At 43.6% G+C, this 20709-nt stretch overlaps 1 protein-coding gene across 5 annotated transcripts in view; it reads right to left on the bottom strand.

The window, feature by feature from the left end:
* PRKAG2 (protein kinase AMP-activated non-catalytic subunit gamma 2) overlaps positions 1-20709 on the bottom strand; it is a 246284-nt gene that overhangs the window by 168999 nt on the left and 56576 nt on the right. Inside the window, exons 1-2 of one of the 5 annotated variants that reach the window (XM_075419806.1) lie at positions 6521-6800; positions 5477-5614 (exon numbers count right to left, since the gene is read on the bottom strand). The exons of 2 other annotated variants lie outside the window; for them this stretch is intronic. In XM_075419806.1, coding sequence (XP_075275921.1) covers positions 5477-5614; positions 6521-6601 — 219 coding nt within the window. In that variant the 5' untranslated portion in view covers positions 6602-6800. Of the gene's footprint in view, positions 1-3791; positions 3865-5476; positions 5615-6520; positions 6801-20709 lie in introns of those variants that run through there. 2 more of the 5 variants (XM_075419808.1, XM_075419809.1) reach the window with 2 other exon arrangements.

The following is a 20709-nucleotide window of genomic DNA, read 5'->3' as shown; positions in this document are numbered from 1 at the left end:
CTCCTGAGTTATCCTGATCAGGGGATACTGTTAGCCTCCAGCACATCCTCCTTCATTTCTAAACCTCTTGACTGATCCTGACAGGCATTAAGCTCCAGCAAATTCACCTTTTTTCTTCTGAGGCTGTAGACAAGGTTCATCAACAAGAACTGCCAAGAGACTGTGGATTGTTTTTTGGTTTGTTCTCAATCTCAGACTCAAAACACCAGAACACATTCCTACTCTGTCCATGGAAAAAAATAAATTTTCTTTCAAGCCTCATGCTCTCCTGCCAGGAAACACCACCGTATCTTCTTGGTGACTCAGCCTTTGCAGATGAGCTGAGCACAGATAGCCTGGGTGGGATGCAATCAGTTCTGCTGGAGCCTCATAACGTTTGTAATGTCCAGAGAGCTCAGGACTCTATGGCAACACTGTGATGAAGGGTATTGCTCTCCACCTCCTCAGCAAGTCTCAGCCCATCATTACAGGCTCTCTGTAATGCCAGAATACAATCCCTATGCACACGACAGCCTGGTTTGTCAGCTCCTTCACACCACGAACCACACAGCGCGGTGGCTGGCAGCATGTTTGTTACAACGGCAGATGGACAACCTAGCAAATGTGTAAATAACAAAATGTCATTAAAAAAAAAAAGAGAGAGAAAATGAAAGAACAGCAGAGAAAGTAAGCCAGGGAGGAGAATAAAATTCTCAATATGCCGTGTGACACCACGATCCACACACTAACTCATTATTAAGTGCTATTTCCTGGGTGATCAGCTGAAGACAACCTTTCTCTGGTGAGACACTTCCTCCAAGAAGCACTCAAAATTAAGAGATACAAGGTGAAAGCAGAAGATAACATACCACAGACCTGGAAAACGTGGTCAGATGAGCAATGAGGGAATTAAGAAGAGACACAAGGTGATAGCAGAAGATAACACACCTCAGACCTGGAAAACGTGGTCAGATGAGTGATGAGCGAATTAAGGAACAACCAAGAGACATGGCTACAGGGAGGGACTGCAGGAGACTGGAAATGTTACCCTTCAGATGGCACACACTCCGTGCCAACAGAATTGCTTTCCAATACTTTTATGGTTGTCTTACATAAACGAGACATGAGATCCCAATGTATTTGCAAAGAAAAGCACGCATTTGCTATAAAACATAACTTCAGACACAGTGAAATAGCAGAACCGCAGGAAACAAAAGATGATTTTGCCATAATGTAATGAAAATACTTGAGACACTGCAGCATGAGGGCATCTGAAGGGGATTCAAAGCAAGAATCATCATGAGGCTTTTTAAATCCTCTTTACACTTCAGCTGCTTTAGAAGTCACTGCATTTCGCATTTTTTATGTTTTTCTCTGCTCCCTACAGGTCAAATCTTTTTGAAAACCATTTTCTCAAGGAAGAGTAAAACAAAACAAAATCAGAACTGAAAACCTCCAGCTGATGGCCTTATCCGAGCAAGACTTGCAGGGTTCTCCCTTGCATATACATGACTAAAAAAGGTGACACTCACACCAGGCAGAAAATCTCTGCCATGAATACTTGGAAGGCAATTATTTTTTCCAGTTCTCTGCATTTAGAAAGACAGCTGCCTGTTGCCTCCTCTTTACATTCTTCTCAGTTAATAACCATGAATAATCTTAACAATTAGAAGAAAGCTTATATAGCTGGAAAGCCCGGCAAGCGAGGGACCTGCTCTCACCAAGCAGTCCCCCAGCTAAAAAAGAAAGGAAAAAAAATGTAGAAGCAAAGAGACAATTAGGCAGGGAAAGGAAGAACAGCATGGCTTTGTGCTTGGTGTGCTGAAGATCTGAATGGGAGGTCAAAGGGGACAACACATGGAGCTCATGACAAGGGAAGATTCCCCTCTTGATGCTTTCCTGCCACATTTTCCTACATCACTCTGCAGCTGCAGAGAGCAATCTCATATATACAAAGTTTACAGTCACTTTTCTAAGCTTTTTCTTACAGTTTTAGCACCACATGTAAAAAGAGACCAATATACACAATATGCTTTATTTCATAGGCTAAACTATTTTTTTTCTTTTCCCCAAAAAATGGATGTCTTCATTCTTTACCCTCTGAACTCCTTATTTAAAGGTGCATTTTGGTGAAGCTGGCAACATAAAAAGCCCTCAAGGACAGAAGAAAGCTCAGATTCTCAGAGATAATCTAGAAAACATTATTACATTCATAGTACAGTACTCTGCCCTAAATCCACCTTGTGTGTCCTTCATGTCGCATCCTTGGCTTTGACTGGAAAGATTTGGTACCATTATTATTTTTTCCAGTTAGTGATGCCATGCAGTACTAACAAATTACATTACATCTTTCATCCTGGGGGAATCCAAACTGCTTTACAAACTACACATCCAGTTCAGAATAGTTTCATAGGTGGAGTTAAGCGATAAGACTTTCCTTGCCTGCTCTGGCTTTCTGGTTTACTTCTGGGAAGGCATCAAGGACAGGATATCTGTCAAACCTCACATTTTTTGGCCAGCCTAGAGAGCAGCGATAAGCCAGCATCTCCAATGGCCAACGCGCTCCTGTTCCCCTGGTACAGGAAAGGTTAGACAACTTGCTTAAACTTTGCATGATCCAACACAGGATAAATGAACCCTGCCTCTTCACTCTCCCTCTTTATTGCCTATAAAGTGGGAATAAAATCACTTTTTTTTTTGGTTTTTAACTCTATTTAGAAAGCAAGCTGTCCAGACAAGGAATTCTGTCTTACTACAGGCATGTCTACACGGCAATTGCAAGTGTGGTTTACACCAGCTCGCTTTCACCCAGCTCTGAACAGCAGCGATAAAAGAGTAGCCATGACAACACGCGGGTTAGCGTAGGCGGCAAAATCCCCATGGGAGGCTGAGTAAATACTCCAGCAATTTAGCTTACTTCAAACTCCTTGCTCCTGTCGTTGTAGGCTGTACGGCTGTCAGGACTCAGCCAGGCTAATTCAAGCCCAGCTTCAATCATGTCTTTGCTCGCAGTCTAGACACACTATAGGCATCCACGCAAAGGGTAGAAAAACGAGGTCCTAATCTCTGTTGGCATTTCTAAGTGTTACTAAAATATACATTTTCTTTACAGGGCTGTGGCTGCTGTGCAGAAAACACGGTTAACTCTTTCATAAGGTGAGTGCCCACTGGAGTGAAAAAGAAGTAGCCACTGTGTCCAGTCGAAACAATTAGAATTTAAATTTCAAGAAAACAGGTCAGGTATACAACCTCTAAGAAAAGCATGTTTGTCGATAGATCTAAGGGAGAAGTCCAAGTGATAGTGTATTTCGCACTTCCAGGCCTCCTCACACCAAGCCCTGACCACTCATTAAGGCTCTCTCAAGGGATATGCTTCAAAAAGCATCACAGCTCTGCTCGGGAAAAGGTTTTAGAAGACACCAATGACCATCTCTGGAAGAAAGATGGGTAAAACATTTACCCATCTGGAAAACCTTGTGAAGAATGAGACAAATGGAAGAACACAACAAAGGGATTAGTCACTCTCACTTGAAATAGCCATCACTGAAAATAAGTTTTTGCACTGGGTCCAGTTTGGAAATAATCCTCACATGGAAAGGGAAGGACAGAAATAACACACACTGAGGTTTTTTTTTCTAATTACTGTACATGCAATGCTAAAATTTTAAGGCAGACATTTCCCCAAATAAACTGCAGGCTTCTTTCAAGGGTAATGGCTTTCATTGGTATCTACTACATTTTTTTTTCCAGAAATTGTTCCTAGTTTAGATCCAGTGCAGGGAAAAAAAACCTTACAAATGAGCGATATTTACTTCTGGCTCCTTTAGTAAGTGCCTTCTGATTTTAACCATCTCACTCTTCATGTCCCCACGTATCATGATTACAATGGACCTATCTGAATATCCTGCAGAGAAAAGACAAGCAAATACACTTACATTCAGTTAAATACAGTTGAAAACTTGAGCTTGACATCTACATATACATGTTGCCAAAACTAATTTCTGCCCTGTGCAACAGTTCTGAAACCCAGCAGACACTGGTGAGCCAAAACAGGCAAATCCACATGGGATTTGGCTGGCACTTTGTGCATCAAAATGTGTCAAGAAGCATTTGATCCTGCTTGGAGAGTGTGGGAAACACTTCCAAATTAGCAGGACACCCTGGACACGGTGACAGATGGGCAGAGAACGAACCTGGTGTGGGAGAGGCCATTTGATAAGTGGCTGTTGCTCCAAGCCATGTGGCAGACAGTCCAAACCCATTTGTCACAAACAAATAAAGCTCATGCTGGAATCACCAAACCAAGGTGCAGGGAGAGCCTCTGCCTGTGGTTCACCCTGCTACGGAGCGTCATCAAAAGCACAAAAGAAAAAAGCACCCAAGCAGGAAACAAAACAAAGCAAAAGACAAACAAACCTTTTTTTTTTTTCTTTTTCTCAAGGTGAATTAGATCCACAAGCAGGAAATCTACCAAAAATTAAGTTCATGAAAGTAATATGGCCCTAAAAAAATACTCATTATTTTTTTCTCATCATGAATGTTAATTTCTATCCATATGTATTAAATAGCTGGACAACTATTACTATGCCTTTAAATGAAAGTTTTATTCACATTTACTTTGAGCTCTGTTAGGAATGGATATTTGACTTAGAACTGCAATCAGGCACTAAAAGTCTTTAAATACCTATTAGAAAAGCATCTTCTGCATCAGAGCAAGGGGATAAGTTTATGAAAACATACATCAGCACCTAAAGTGAGAAACAGAAACAGACTTGTCACTGGTGACAGCGTCCTCCCAGATGTAGACGTGCTAGAGCTCATCTCACAGGGCATAATTTTTTTCACACACATATAAAACCTGCTCTCATATAGGACAATATGTATGTTAAAAGTATATAATCATATCCCGTGTGTATACAGACATGATAACAAGCTCTTATAGTTTTTTAACTGCCATTTCTTTTAAATTTAAGATTATTACATATTTCTTGGCTCCAAATCAGCTCATCACTGGACCTCCTTGGGTGGCTGAACATGCTGAAATGACACAAGGATTTTCTTCTCCTGATGGAAAACCAGGGTCTGTTTGCTGCCTGAAGCAAACTCTGGCGACAGGTGATTTCCACCAACTCTGTGGTTTGCCTTTAAAGGTACAACATTGCTTTTAATTCTCCTAATTTATCCTTCATGACTGTAAGACTTCCTAGTACAGATTGAAGGGTGGGTTTTGGGGGGTTGGTTTCTGCTGTTTATTTTAAACTGTGGCATTTTTCAAAATAAATACATTTTTATTTCACTCCCAGTAATAAAAATGGACTAAATTGAGGTGCAAGAGTCTTCTTTTGCTGGGTTTCCCATTGCTTCCCTTTGGACCACGGCTTGGTCCCATGTCAGCAGGACCCGTTTCATCCTCCTGCCCGTCGTTCCCTCTCCTGACAGACGCTCCTTGCCCCACCCCCCCCGACTCTCAATTTCGGCAACTTCAGGTTTCTCTCACCTCCCAAAGCTGCTCGAAGCCAGCGCAGCCTCTGCTCCCCAGCCTCTCCTGGGCTCCTGACTCCACAGCCCTTACAGGGGATATAGCCGAGTGTGAAATCTCTTCCCCAAAGGCAGATACTCTGATCTCTCCTGTGGCCTGTAACAGCAGCTAAAACACGGTGACCAACAGGCAAAACACACAAGATTCTGGCAAAACACCCTGCATCTTATACTAGAATAAATTTCAGTTGCTATTCACCAAACCCCTCCCATCACCCCACTAAGGGAGCACCTTTAAACCCTTCAGGCTTCAGGTCTGATCGCAGGAAACAGTCAGCCTCGTCGTTACTGGACATTCATTATCTCACAGGTCCATTAATTGCAGCGCAAATTGCACGTGTGCAGCATTAAGTCTGTAGCAGAAAGTGAAAAATGCTAGAAGAACGCATGAAGCCTGTAATATGCCTCTTTATCCAGACAAATCTCATCAAATAGCAAATTAAAATCGATAAGCAAACCAGGAGTTCCCAAAAACCTGCGATTTGGGGTTTGCCATGCCTAGCCACAGCAGTCGGTTGCCCAGCAGTTAGGGCTGCTCTGACATGAGCAGTATGAGCAACCAGGCATTGCAGGATGCAGAGACCAGATGGGTTTACACTGAAATTAAATAAACACCCCCCAGAAGATAATCTCTCTTTCCAAAACACTAAGGAAAAGTTATGCAAGGAAAAAAAAAAACCTCAAGCTACATTCTTTAACTAGATAAAAGAACATTGTGTTCAGCCTTGGAGTATCTATTGTAATTAAATACTCTAAAAACAGGACAACAGCCCTGTGCCAGCCATGCATACAAAAGAGAAAAAACACGATGAAAAAAACCAAAATACCCGAGAACCATGCATTTCTTACACAGCCTGAAGAATGCCTGCCTCTCGGCAGTGCACTCGGGCTTCCACCTAAATGAATGCAAAACCTAGTCCCCCTCCTCGGATAAACAGATCTTAAAAAAAAAAAAATCAAATCAAAAGAAACCCACAGACAATTGAGCCCCGCTCTGACTTACAGCTCTGAAAAATCCTGCAGTCTGGCTGGAAACGTCCATTGAAGAACTGCATCCGAAGCTTTTCCCTAAAGGCAAGCGCATTTAAACATCTCGGGCTCTGCTACTGAAGCCGACGCTGCAACAGATGGGGACCAGGGCTGGGTGTGTTCCTCCTTCCCATCGCGGCGCGGCGAGGGGATGGCAGGAGCGGTAGGTAACGCAGGAGAAGGCAGGCGATGGTTTTCTCCCTCGCTGCAGGCTCCCTGCCAAAAACGCTTTAAGCATCGCAAGATTCAATGACACGACTGCAGCAACCTGCCACATTAACTCTGACGGGGGCTGGCGACGCGCGCGGACGGTACAGGCAGGTAATTAAGCGCCGTGATGGGTACATTAGCTAAATGTTGCCGGTACACCGGGGAAGTTGGAGAGTTCAAATAACCACAGACGTTTTTAATGTGATCAGGAGAAAGAGCAATCCTGTTTTCAATAGCAGAAGTTTCAGATAACCGAGGCTGCATCTGCATCAGTCTCTAACACTTGGGGGAAGGCAGCACAGAGCAGCAGATGCATTTTCAGCTGCTGGAGTATCTGCTGCACTGCAACAGTCCTATTCCCCACTTAACCACAAGTCCAGTTTGTACCTGTACAAAAGTCACATTATTTCTCCGAATTTAAATTTTCCCTTCTGCAGAACGAACAAGGGAAGACTTAATTTACTTTGTAATTTATTACAAAGATCTCAGTGGGAAAACACAGTGCAAAGTGTAACATTACCATTAAAAATAAAGATAATAACACAGATTTTGAAAGGGTATCACTTGAGCAAGTGCTAGCAGAGCAATGCAAATTCTCCCAGTAGGAGCTGAAGGATGTGAGGATTTGAGTTTTCTTTTTCAACAAGAATTATTCAAAAATTCCTCTTTATAATCACGTTCAGCTCTGATCACTCCACCAATCAATCTCGCAGTTTCCTTTCCTGGCGAAGAAATCACCCCCCAGACCATGGGGCCACACCCTTGGCCAAGATGCTATCAAAGGCTGCCACAGATGAGGTCACCTCTGGCAGAACAAAGCTAACATGAAGGCAGCAAGATCACCTCCGTGGCTTCCAATATTTTAACAAAAAGGCATCAAAAATACCCAATGAACCGACACCTCTCCGGAGAAACAGGTGGCCGGATCCTGAGCCATGAAGCATTGCCAATCCTTTGTCGGCCATTTCAAAATAAAGTTTGTGATGATGTATTGAAATACTCTTTAACATGGAGGGTTTGCTTTAACTGATGGCTACGAGTCACTAAATCACTACAGTGAGATGGGCTTGGCTTACACATCACTCTCAATCTATTTATCCTAATCATTGCAGGATCCTGCACCTCTTTGCAACTGGGTGAAACCAAACCCTTAATTCTGTAGAAAGCAAACAATAACTATAGTTGAAGGCAGGCAGGAGTTCTCCTCCAGCAGCATTAGAGTTGAGGTCCAGGTGATGCCCCCTCATGTGCCAGGCAGAGAGCACGTCCTAGGAAATGGCCGCTGCCCTCCCCTCCCTCACCATGCTAAGTGCATCTGATAAAACAAGTCCCTTTGGAGAAAAAAAAGCCAAAAATGGTACATACTGTTCACTCACAAATGGCAGCTGTTACTTGAACCATTTTAAGACAAGCTCAGTGGCAGCCCTTTTTAACATGGACATGAACAAATATTTAGCATTTAGAAGGTCCTTCCTCAGCTAAATGAATATTTTCTGCATGCAGAAGATACAAATAGTTTAGGAAAATAAACAAGTTTCCCCTTAACTTCTGTTTCAGGGGTACCAGAGAGACCAGCCAACCAGCTGGAACAAGCAAAACACGCTTGTGTCTCTCCTACTTGAGCTGTAGGAGAAAGGAAAGCATCTGTGGCTGACCTAGAGAGGGCAAAAGGGAAGACTGGATTAGTCTTGGAATAAAAGAGGTTCTCCTACAAGCCAGACTGCAAAGCAAGATTCAGCTCGCATGCTTCCCGTATACCTAACTTCAAAGGATTATTCTGATTAGAGTTCAGATCAAATAAAAGGGGTATTAACAGCCGGGAATAAGTCCCATATCCCTAAATCATCCCTTTCAAATCACTCACAGGGCTCAGTTTGATATAGCCAATTTCAAGAAACACCCAGACCTATTAAGGTGTTTTTTTAAAATCAATCTTCAAAACTGGTTCTGGTCTCAAAGTCTCATTTGGCACAAGTTCTACCTTGAAAACATGCCTTTTCCTCCCCCACCTTTGGATAAGGAGTACGAAGCAGGAGAAACAGATTGCACAACTACATCTCAGATAAGCAGAACACTTAATGGTTTAGATACCGTTTCATAAATATTTGCTAAATTAGTTTTTGGATTCTGTCCAGTTCCTGACATCCATGACAAACATTTAATAATTTGCCATTTTCTTTCACCCTTCTGGGATGAAAAATAGACAAGGAGGTTTTATTGTCATCATTTCTTACCATTATTTAATGACTACTCATATTTATGTTGACATTTCCTGACAAAGAAGCCCAAGCTGTTCTTGAATCCACAGGCCTGAGGTGTCCAAATCACATTTATGTAAATATTTATGTATTCTTTATTAATTCATTAAAAATTCTCTTACAAGTGAAATATTCCCAGATCAAGCACCTGTGCTCATATGTGGCTGGCTAGGCAACTAGTGAAGATCTGAGAAAAACCAAACTGATGTCTAAACAAATACCTTGTTTCAAATTGGGATTTCAAGTGCAGGTGCTCTACTGCAGACGCTGAAGCTCAGGACTGAATGCAGCAGCCTCGGTGACAAAAAGCAGCAGTGAGTTAGTGTACAACAACTTGCACAATATGCCACAACATGAGAAATCACCCAGATAAAGTTATTAAACTGAGTTTTCAACCGTACCTCTTTGACAAGTTCTAGGAGTCTGTTTGAATAGAGATCCAAAATTCCAGCTGTTTCCTTAAATCTCAAGGACAGTTTAGAAACCTTCAGAAAATGCTTTATAGATAACCAACTTTCCATGCCAACAGATTTTTCAGATCTTTTAAAATTCTTTTTTTTCAAATTCTTAAGTCTTTGCATTTCGAGCTCAGAAGTCATTATTCATTTTATAAATACATGTCTTTAAAAAAGATATCATTTTGGAGCATTTCCAGATCACTCACGTATTTGGACTGACCATATGATTTTCACACTTTACCAGGCAGTAATGCTGGAGAAAAAAAAAAAAAAAAATCACCAAAAGCCACCTGTGCCTTTGACAGTGAATCACACACTTACTTATGGTTCAAAGACCAGACTATGAGGAAAGCAGATTCATGACTGTCACATTTTCACCAGCATAAAGCTACAGAATTACTTGCCCAACTGAAACAGTCAGTGCTGTACCAGCTGCATCTTGTTTTTCCATTTGAAGAGTTTAACGACTCTGGTTTGCAAAAATTCAGAGCCAGACCCTCGATCAGCTTCAGATTTGGTTGCACACAATTCCTGCACAATTCCCTCGAGCTTTTCCAAAATACCAACCCTATTTTATCTTTTTGGGCCAAGTACAAGCCTGAAGTATCATAAATTTCAAATTGGCAATAGAGCAACCTTCCACAATTTCCCAGAGGAGACTGAAAATGCCTGGCTATTGGTTGGTGTTATTTATATTCTACAGTTTTCCACACAGATCTGGTGGTTTTGTAAGTACTACATAAATTAGATGACTTCACGGGGCCAGTTTCCATTATAGTTTCCTTGTTCTTACTAAGCAGGCGCTGCTATGAAATCAATGGAGCTACTGTCTGTGAAGATACCACTTAGAAACACGGCAGCATATAGTGACTATCGAAGCACACAGTGAGCCAGAGCTCTGCCTGGCAGGACAGGGCATTTGTTCAGTGTGTAATTAAGAAAGATTTTTTTATATATTTATAAGAAACGCAGGCATCATATTGATGGTTGCCCTATCCCTGCTCCAACTGAGCACAGGGAGCAGCAACAAAAAGTGATGCATGCTACAGCTGTGCAGCACAGCAGCCAAGAAGACAACGCATTTGAGACACGCTTGGGTGAGAGAAACAATGCCTTGAGGGGCAGGCAAAGCGACAGCAGTGGTTAGAAGACCATGAGAGCCCAAGGGGAGAGGAAATTCCTGAACTGCACCATAAACTATACCAGCTCTTAGTAGGGCACCAAAGTGGTCTCTCAAGAATTGTTGTTTTGGCAAAGGACAGCTGTGATCTGCAAGGGCTGGAAAAGGGAGTACAAGTAAAAACAGGATTAAGAGGTAGAGATGAACTGTGGAGTCCATCCCCACCAAATCAGGCAAAACTGGAAACCCAGGTGGCAGAGACAGAACAAAAAGGAAAGAGAGAAGAACAGGGAGAAAGAACCCATGAAAACTGAAAACCACAGTTTATTCCTTTATTCATCTCAAAGAGTCACAGTTTTTTCTTCGCAATTTTTCAGCACGATCTACCAAAAAACGAACCGAAAAGCTGGGATTCCTGACTCACTGTTGTCAAGCCAGAAGGAGAGCATCCCTGTGCGAAACACCAACCCCAGTGAGTAAAGTGCTTATCTCTCCCGGGGGAGGGAGCACCCCGCAAGCCTCTGCAACGAATGTGGATCCCACTGCACCAGAGATTCCTCGGCCAGCTCGGGTACCAAAAGCAGGATAGCTGCATGCTCGAATTAATACATCTAGTCCTTCAGTAGGACTAAAGCAGAGAGGTTTTTGTTCTCTGTATTCACATATATATCCAAATGCAAATGATATTGAAATGATTAGGTGTTCATACAATGCCAGTACTGGAGGCTGCACAACAGCAGCCTTGTGCCCTGCTCCGCACTGACCCTTCCCACCACCTTTCCCACCTTGTCCCCCTGCCTAGAGCTACACAGTTGGAGGGACGCAGCCTCTTCCCTGTATCATGGTGGGGAGGAGATGGCTGGAGGCATTCCTGGAGAGGTGCCAGCACAGAGCCGTGCTGTGGCTGGGGTCAGCACAGGTCTCTGAGCAACAGAGGAGAATTCTGAGGGTTGGGCTAGGACATGGTGTTCAGTAACTCATGGAGAGAAGGACTGACACTTTGGACTGTAATCCTCTATGATGGGGGTGAAGTCCCTCAGAGATGTCCTGATCTCCGAGGATGAATAAACCAGAGAGCAAAATCTGTGTCAGAGGGGCTGTGACACTGGTATCAGCCACGCTCTAGGAGATTTTGAATCAGAAGTGTGCAAAACTCAAGGGCAGCGATTGGTGACTCAGTATGACCTGAATTACACCCTGTGGGCCAGCTCAGAGAGCCCAGCGCTTGCCTTTTCTAACAAAATTTTTACAGTCCTGAAAGACACCCCTTTGAGCATACCCCTTAAGGGCTTGGCTGAGAAACACGCTATGTGGGACAGAAATAGTCCCACAAGACATCAGAAGAATGACACTGTAGTATCTAGAAATGGGAGAAAATCACCTGGGAGCAGAAACTGGTGGGTTAACAGTAAGAGCTCCAACCATGGGCTTCAGCATAAAATCCTTGTATAGCTGTGTGCCTACCCAAGACTCTTCATTGGGATCTACGGAAACACGTACTCTGCAATATGACTTTTCAGCTTCACCTCTAAGCACCAGCACTTCCATGAGGACACAACAACGGCAGCATGGACGAACCGAGATGCCTCAGCTCTGCTGCGGCTTCCTTAATCCCCTGCCTTCGGGCTGCTTCATGCTCCCTCCCTCAGCATCACGCACTGCTCTTGGGGGCTGCAGCAGCAACAGGCATGGGCGAGTTGGTGCCAAAAAAGCCAGGGGAACGGGGTGGAACAACGAGGCAGCAAGGAGAAAAAGGTGATGGTAATGAGCTCCACATAAAACCAGCCACATCTGAACTGTTTATAATATTTGAAGCCTGGCTTAGAGTTTGTGGCTAAGTACATATAACGCTATGGCACATCTGCAGCTTTCTGGAGAGCACCAATTATTTACCCGAAAGAAAACATCCCACTACAATAACATCACAGCACAGCTATCCAGGAATTAAGACGCTCTTGCACATTGCACAGCATGTTTTATTTTCTTTGAACCTCATGACTATTTGTCACCCATCTTAGGACTCAGTTGTGCTGGATGTTGAGTTCTTTCATTTAAGTTGTCCCTGTGACTCCAGGGCACAGGTAAATTGCCCACGTACTCACACTTTGCACAGCCTGGCTAGGGACGGTATGTTCTTCATGTTGGGGATTCTGCGTTTTCTAAGGCACTGCGTGCACGTAGCAACTTTGCTGCATGCAGGTTTAAAGTATGCAATAAATAGTAACCATTAACTCTGAATTGAAGCAAGAGCCCACCTAGAAAAGGATAAAGTGGCTGCCTACATACAGTAATGCGCAGTTAAAATGTCATCAAAGGCTTAGAAGCTGAGGTACAAAGATCTCTGTTGGTATCAACCGGCTGCTGAAAAAAAATGGAGGTAACAGCACCTCGCGGCATCTAAAGTAGGTCAACTTTGCCAGAAAATAAATACTTTTACGTAAATATATTGCGATGGAGAAACCTGACCCAAAGTCACAAATTCACCATAAAGAATGTGGTAAACTTCTTTGTCAGTTTAATGAAAATAAACCAAACCAGTTTATCCACTTGTTTTCATTTAGAGACACGCAGCAGTTGGGGGCTGAATGTCACGGGTACGAGCAACACGGACGTTTGCAGACTGGCATGAACGCTTTAGGAATAGTTACACCCACAGCATCATGCTAGTTCCTATCAGAAAGAGCAGCCAGACTTTCAGTCTGTAACTACAGATGATCACAGGGATTTTTGGAATACAGACGGACCGTCTACCTGAGAGCCAGGCTGTTTCATCTGCCGCCACAACACCTGCCCAGCTCCCGAGGAAGGATGCTCCAGCACAGGCTGGGGCTGTTGGCAGAGGAGCCACATGGGAAAGGGCTGGCGGTCGGGGTGCCCAGCATCCCTCTGCTGCCGATGGAGCTCAGGGACCGCTCATCGGAGCCACGTTCCCTCCCCAAAAGGATGCAAGCTGCTTGGAGGCCAAGCCCCGCTGCTTTATTGTGGCATCTGCTAGCACAGTGGAAGCCACGTGGTAATACGCTCTGATGCCATTTATGATAAAAGTTCAGTGGTTATAACGGGCAGAAGCTTGCAAATAGCAATTCTGGATATAGGATGTATCCAGTGAGAGTACAGTAATTTTAAGATTAAATGTTTGATTTCCATCACAGGTACTTATTTACAAAAAATAAAACAAGAAAAACCGAAATAAGAGCACACACAGAGTTTAGGTTTTACTTCCTAATCTTGCCATGTCAATAAAAGTTTAAAATAATCTACCCACACCGGAAAGAAAAGTGTGCTCTCAAAGTCTCTGACCACAGGCAACAGCACTTTAAATACATCCTAGAAACAAAATTTGTCTAGAGAAAAGTGAACGCAGTTTGATTTTAAAGAACACAACAAATAAACAACCAACAAAATTTTAAAAAGCGAATACAACTACAAATGATCATTGCAGAAGAAAAGCTTATATTTCTTTCTCTAGTATTCTGGTTTTGTTTTGGTTTCGTTTTTTGTTTAGGGTTTTTTTAAAAGGTAAGACAGCATTGCACACAAAGCAATCACTAAGGCATATATAAAAAGAAGATCTTTTCTTTTAAAAAGTTCATGAAATAATTTAAAAGGGGAAATCTTTTAAAGACTGTAACCTTTACAGTCGACAAACAAAAGGGTGTAAACCGTTACTGGATTCATCTTACTCATAGCCTGATCTGGATCAATAATGTGTGTAATAATGTCTGTGAATATATACACCTATCTGAAAATGTACACGCACATATATAGATACAGATACACATACAAAAGCTAGTGTTGCATGTGAGTATTTTTAGGTCTTCCCACCTCCCATGGTCCACACTCCCTATTACGTCTATATTTTAAGTGATGAAAGATGGCTTTGTGGCTGAGGCTGGCAGGGTATCCATGTTCTGTTCCCAGTCACTGCTCGGATAAACTCTGGCAAGCCTCAAAGCCTGAAGGGTCTCTCTTCTCAATCAAATCTTGGCCAGGTTTGTTTAAGAAGAGTTCAACTTTATTTTTTTAACATATTTTGAGCATTTCGATAAAACTGGAAGACAACTGAGGTGGTTTTTTTAACTTTGTACACTTGACACAATATTGGCCTAACCCCACAAATATAATAGCAGTGACAGCCACAATCCACAAACAAAGCACCACTCGTTTGATTCCTCACACTGAAGTGCTGTTCCACAGACACCTGGGCTCCCAGGCACACCCCAAACGCCCCAGTCTCAACTGGGGGCAAGACTGCAAGCCCCAAACACGCTGCGTTCAGCAAATTGGCCCAATGCATCATACTGCACTGGCAGGGCTCAAATCAATAAACGTTACTAAATTCCTCTTTCAGTTCAAATCCCATTCTCCTACCTAAGGAAGGGACACACCATGCTATTAATAACTGTACTGCCAGTGTCTTCTTGGGGAGCTGAGCCTATGTGGGAAGAAGACGACAACACAACATTAAAACCTTTCAAATTAGCAGGGGCACAGAGGCTGGCAGGGTACCAGCAGCATTTCCAGCCCACTGGTTTCATACCCTGGCTGTCCAGTTGAGACTTTTTCCTTTGAAATTCCCTTTCAACATTCTTGTTCATTATTTATCTATCATTTATTGTTTATGGCACCAAATCTGGGACATCTCTACCAGTTAATGTGAACTGGCAAACAACGTACTAACATTACCAAGTTGTCCGGCCCTTTCATTTTCTGTTCACAATGACTTCTGTCTTTCAGGCTTTGCTATTTTCAATTTACTACTCAACAGCTACTTCTCATTATCTACAGACATAATGCAGTCAACCTACTTGATTGAAGATTCCTGACACTTCTTTTAGTTCTCCCAGGAGAGCACTTGTGATTACAAGGTGTGCTGATATTACAATCCCACCAAGAACATTTTCATTGACATTGTTATGTTGTAGACATCTGAGATCAATTTCTATCTGCACCTCATTTTAGTGAAATCAAGCAGTACAGCTGAAGAACCAGCCCTGAAGAAAACCAGAAGTTAGCAGAAATGCCCCACTTTCATATCTATCATCACTTCTAACAAAAACAACCCCTATAATTATGCTGCAAAAATACTGAAAGCTGCAATCAGTATACTAAATTATGTCATATTAATTTAAAAGATTAACCAATTTGACCCAACACTCCCCAAGTCATAGAATAGCCCAAGCTGGAAGGGACCAGATCATCTGGCCCTACCTTTCATGGGAAGGGGAGCCTAGATGACATTATCTAGCACCCTGTCCAATCTCATGTTGAAAACCTCCTGGCAAGAGCATTTCCATACCTCAAAATACTACTTTGTTGTATCGTATCAGTTTTAATCACTATGTTACAGTGCTGTGATCTGTAACATATATCTAAAAGCTTGCCGAGCTTACAGAAATCACCCTGTAAGTGCCCAACCGCTTCCCTCCAGCTGTCAGCACCAGATTAGCTTCTGAACAGGAACAAGTCCTATAAACAGCAGGATCATCTGTTTTGAAGGTTAGAGCCTGAAATCTTGTTTCTTGAGCAACATTCAGTAATTTAAAGCATATTCTTCTGTGGTCTTTTCCTTCCTCTTCTAGTATTTATGAGTCTATACAGATTTTCCAACAGGAGTAAGCAGCTGGTGGTGGATGCGGGTCCCAGTCCCTATCTCTAAGCCGACTCCCCACATGGCCCTGGGCAAAAGTGTGCTTCAGTCTGGCAGGTCTTATTTACTTCCACTTGATTTAACAGCAAGAATCACTTTTCTACACCAGACTGTGCAGCCAGTTTTGCAAAATTCAGGACTATCAATTTAGAACAAGAAGACATGACCACAACTCTCCTTTATTTGTATTTATCATGAGAAGAAAAACTCATTAGTGGCTGCTCTCACAACATTTCTTGATACGGGATCTTTCTCTTCACCTCTCTCGTTTCCCCCCTCCTGGTTGCTCTTTGCTGCTTCTTTAGATGATATGCTATTCAGACATACCACTTTTCTATAGAACGTTACACAGTAAAAAGTATCATTTCATGTGATTATGATATGAAGATAATAATATGGCATTAAATAGGCAGCATCAGAAAACCTAAGGGAGCATTTGGCCAGGACACGAGGAGGAAGTATGACAAACAGCACCTTTGGATCTTGACCAACAAACAGTTAGTGGTTGAGGGCTATGCAAACCACGCCAGAAAGTCTTTCAACCTTGCCCTTGCTGTTGGATACCTCTGCGGTGCTCCTGCCAAAGATAATCTTTCCCTACAGTTCATTAACATATCCCAAAGAGAGAATGTTATTTACTTTAGAATATATTAATTATTATATGTATGTATTATTAGCAGCATTTTTTTCAAGAATGCACAAGGTGTCAGCTATTTTGGAAGGGGAAAAAAAAAAAGGAGGAATTACAGCTACAAAATACTCCCAGTTTGCTCCCTCCTAGCACTTGAAGTCAAAACATTATGAGTGTGGCATAATATACCAGTCATAATGTCCTGAAACAGAATAAACATTTCCATCCACGTACAGCTTGAGATATTTGTTTCTCCAGGACCACTGCCTCTCGACTGCAAAGCAGCTTTTGAAAACAAATTTCCTGGTCCCTCAGCCTTCCACTCTACTGCTCCTGAAATACCCATGTTTAACAAGTTGCAGGAGGTCCTCAGGGACCTCCTGCTGAAACTCTGACAGCACACAGCCATGTGTAATAAACTGTCTTCCACCTCAGCTAAAGCTCTTTTACGCAAGGTTTTTCTCTACAGAATTCACTCCTTGGCATTAGAGCCTGATCACCTCTCTTAGGACCCTCAGTACAGATTTCCACTGAGATTTTATCAGCAGACAGTACTTCTGCAAAAGGAATAAGAGAAATATCTCTAACTGGAACTTTGCAACATCATCTTTCATTGCTTTTGGAAGGTAGAATGTGAAGTCAGATTTTTGTGTAATACAGTGACAACATCTCAAGCTGTAGATACAGAGCTATTTTGGTTTATTTTCTCTAGGGCAGGAAGAAGGGAAGCAGAAAGGAACTGGGAGAAGAAAATTAAAGCCCTAAAGCTGCCTGGAAAACATAATTTGAAATGTTAGATTTCAAGGTCATGAAAGGAAATGACCACTGACTGGGACTATATTTAAATGTAATACAGAGCTTAATACTGTGCTTATTTTTAGGCAAGAATAATAACTATTCCCCTTTCTTCTGTACAAACTTGTTCCTAACCGGCATCCTATCCAAAAAGTCAACCAGAGCAACTTCTAACGCTGACAGGAGTGCAGTAGGGTGCTATATGGCTGTCTACAGGAATGTCGAGGTCTGTTATTTCTCCCTACCACCACAGAGATATTAGCAGTGCATTTCCAAGGTGGAATTTCCTTCCCCGGGGCCAAGTCCAACATTTAATCCAGTCAATGATGATTCAAGTATCGTGACAGACTCTAGACTATATCCCAGCTGAAAGCCAGCCCAGACAGTATCCCCAAAAACCTCTTAGCCTTTACTTACTCTGTCTATGGTAATTTTAGTTGTGGTCTTCCAAGCCACGGCTTGCCCAGACAAGTGATTCAGAGCCATCCAGAGAAAACCGAACACTAGCAACATCCACTAATTTATTACGTGGCCAACCTTCTTCCTGAATCCATTTCTCATTTAAATTTTACAAAAATAAACAGGTTTATCTAACTTAGTGCTAGAGTTTGAGGTTCATGTACTGGAAGGATAAACGTTATGTTCCTACATGGACTGAATATTGGATCACTGGGAGAAGAAGTGATTCAGAAGCTCAAGGTTAAAACAAATCATAGAAAGTTTTGGGTTGGAAGGAACCCCTAGAGGTCATCTAGTCCAACCCCCCTGCAGCGAGCAGGGACACCACTAACTAGATCAGGTTGCTCAGAGCCCTGTCCAATCTGGTCTTGAATGTTTCCAGGGATGGGGCCTCCACTACCTCTCTGGGCAACCCGTTCCAGTGTTTCACCACCCTCATTGTAAAGAATTTCTTCCTTATATCTAGCCTAAACCTACCCTGTTTTAGTTTAAAACCATTACCCTTCGTCCTGTCACTGTTGTCTCTACTAAAAACATTGTCCCCATCTTTCCTATAGGCTCCCTTTAAGTACTGAAAGGCTGCAATCAGGTCTCCCCGCAGCCTTCTCTTCTCCAGGCTGAACAAGCCCAACTCTCTCAGCCTGTCCTCATAGGAGAGGTGCTCCAGCCCTTGGATCATTTTTGTAGCCCTCCTTTGGACCCGCTCCAACAGTGCCATGTCCTTCTTGTGCTGAGGACTCCAGAGCTGAACGCAGTACTCCAGGTGAGGTCTCACCAGAGCAGAGTAGAGGGGCAGAATCACCTCTCTCGACCTGCTGGCCACGCTTCTCCTGATGCAGCCCAGGACACGGTTGGCCCTCTGGGCTGCCAGCGCACATTGCCGGCTCATGTCCAGCCTTTCGTCTATCAGTACCCCCAAGTCCCTCTCAGCAGAGCTACTCCCGATCCTTTCATCCCCCAGCCTGTATTGATACCAGGGATTACCCCGACCCAGGTGTAGGACCTTGCACTTGGCCTTGTTGAACCTCATGAGGTTCACACAGGCCCACCTCTCCAGCTTGTCCAGGTCCCTCTGGATGGCATCCCGTCCTTCTGGTGTCTCAACCGTACCACTCAGCTTGGTGTCATCTGCAAACTTGCTGAGGGTACACTCGATGTCGCTGTCCATGTCATTGATAAATATATTGAACAGCACCGGTCCCAGTACGGACCCCTGAGGGACTCCACTCGTCACTGGTCTCCATCCGGACATTGAGCCGTTGACCACTACCCTTTGGCTGCGACTATCCAACCAATTCCTTATCCACCGAACGGTCCACCCATCAAATCCATGGCTCTCCAATTTGGAGAGAAGGATGTTGTGGGGGACCGTGTCAAAGGCTTTACAAAAATCCAGATAGATGACATCCATTGGTTTTCCCTTGTCCATTCTTGTTGTTACACCATCATAGAAAGCCACTAGGTCGGTGAGGCAGGACTTGCCCTTGGTGAAGCCAAGCTGGCTCTCTCGAATCACCTCTCTGGCCTCCATGTGCCTTAGCATATCTTCTAGGAGGATCTGTTCCATGATCTTCCCAGGCACAGAGGTGAGGCTGACAGGTCGGTAGTTCCCAGGGTCTTCCTTTCTACCTTTTTTGAAAAGGGGCACAATGTTTCCCTTTTTCCAGTCACTGGGGACTTCCCCTGACTGCCATGACTTTTCAAATATCGTGGAGAGTGGCTTGGCAACTACATCAGCCAGTTCGCTCAGGACTCTGGGACGCATCTCATCAGGTCCCATAGACTTCTGTATGTTTAGGTTCCTCAGGAGGTCCCGAACCTGGTCTTCACTTACAGCTGGAGGGATTTTACCCTCCTGGTCTCCTTCACGCTATCCATCGATTCGGGACGGGTGAGGAGAGAGGTTGCCAGTAAAGACTGAGGCAAAAAAGTTGTTGAGTACCTCAGCTTTCTCCTCATCTGCTGTTGCCAGTCTGCTGGTCTCGCTCATGAGCGGGGGTACGCTTTCTTTGACCATCTTTTTCCGTCTGACATACCTGTAGAAGCCCTTCTTGTTATTTTTCGCATCCCTTGCCAAGTTCAGCCCCAGCTGTGCCTTGGCCTTCCTGACCCCATCCCTACACAACCGGGCAGCTTCCCTATACTCTTCCCAGGAAGCCAGTTCCTGCTTCCACTGCCTGTGCAGTTCCCTCTTCTTCCTTAGTTTGACCAGCATGTCTTGCCTCAGCCATGCTGGTCTCTTTCCTTCTCTGCCCGACTTCTTACACTTGGGGATCGAGAGCTCTTGTGCTCCCTGGAATACATCCTTAAAGACCTCCCAGCTCTGTTCTGTTCCCCTGTTCCTGAGGACCGTTTCCCAGGGAGTCCTTCTGACTACGTCCTTGAAGAGCTGGAAATTTGCTCTCCTAAAATTTAGGGTCCTGACTATACTCTTCGTTATTCCCATTTCCCTCAGTAGCGTTAGTTCCACCAGCGCGTGGTCACTGCAGCCCAGGCTACCTCCGATCTTGACATCCCCAACGAGCTCACTCACATTGGTGACCACCAGGTCTAGTATCGCATCCCCTCAGGTAGGGGTACTT

The sequence above is a fragment of the Opisthocomus hoazin genome, chromosome 4 (genome assembly GCF_030867145.1).
Source record: "Opisthocomus hoazin isolate bOpiHoa1 chromosome 4, bOpiHoa1.hap1, whole genome shotgun sequence".
In the NCBI taxonomy this organism is placed as follows: Eukaryota; Metazoa; Chordata; class Aves; order Opisthocomiformes; family Opisthocomidae; genus Opisthocomus; species Opisthocomus hoazin.
The sequence above is the reverse complement of the archived record's forward strand: the minus strand, read 5'-3'. Positions and strand labels throughout refer to the sequence as shown.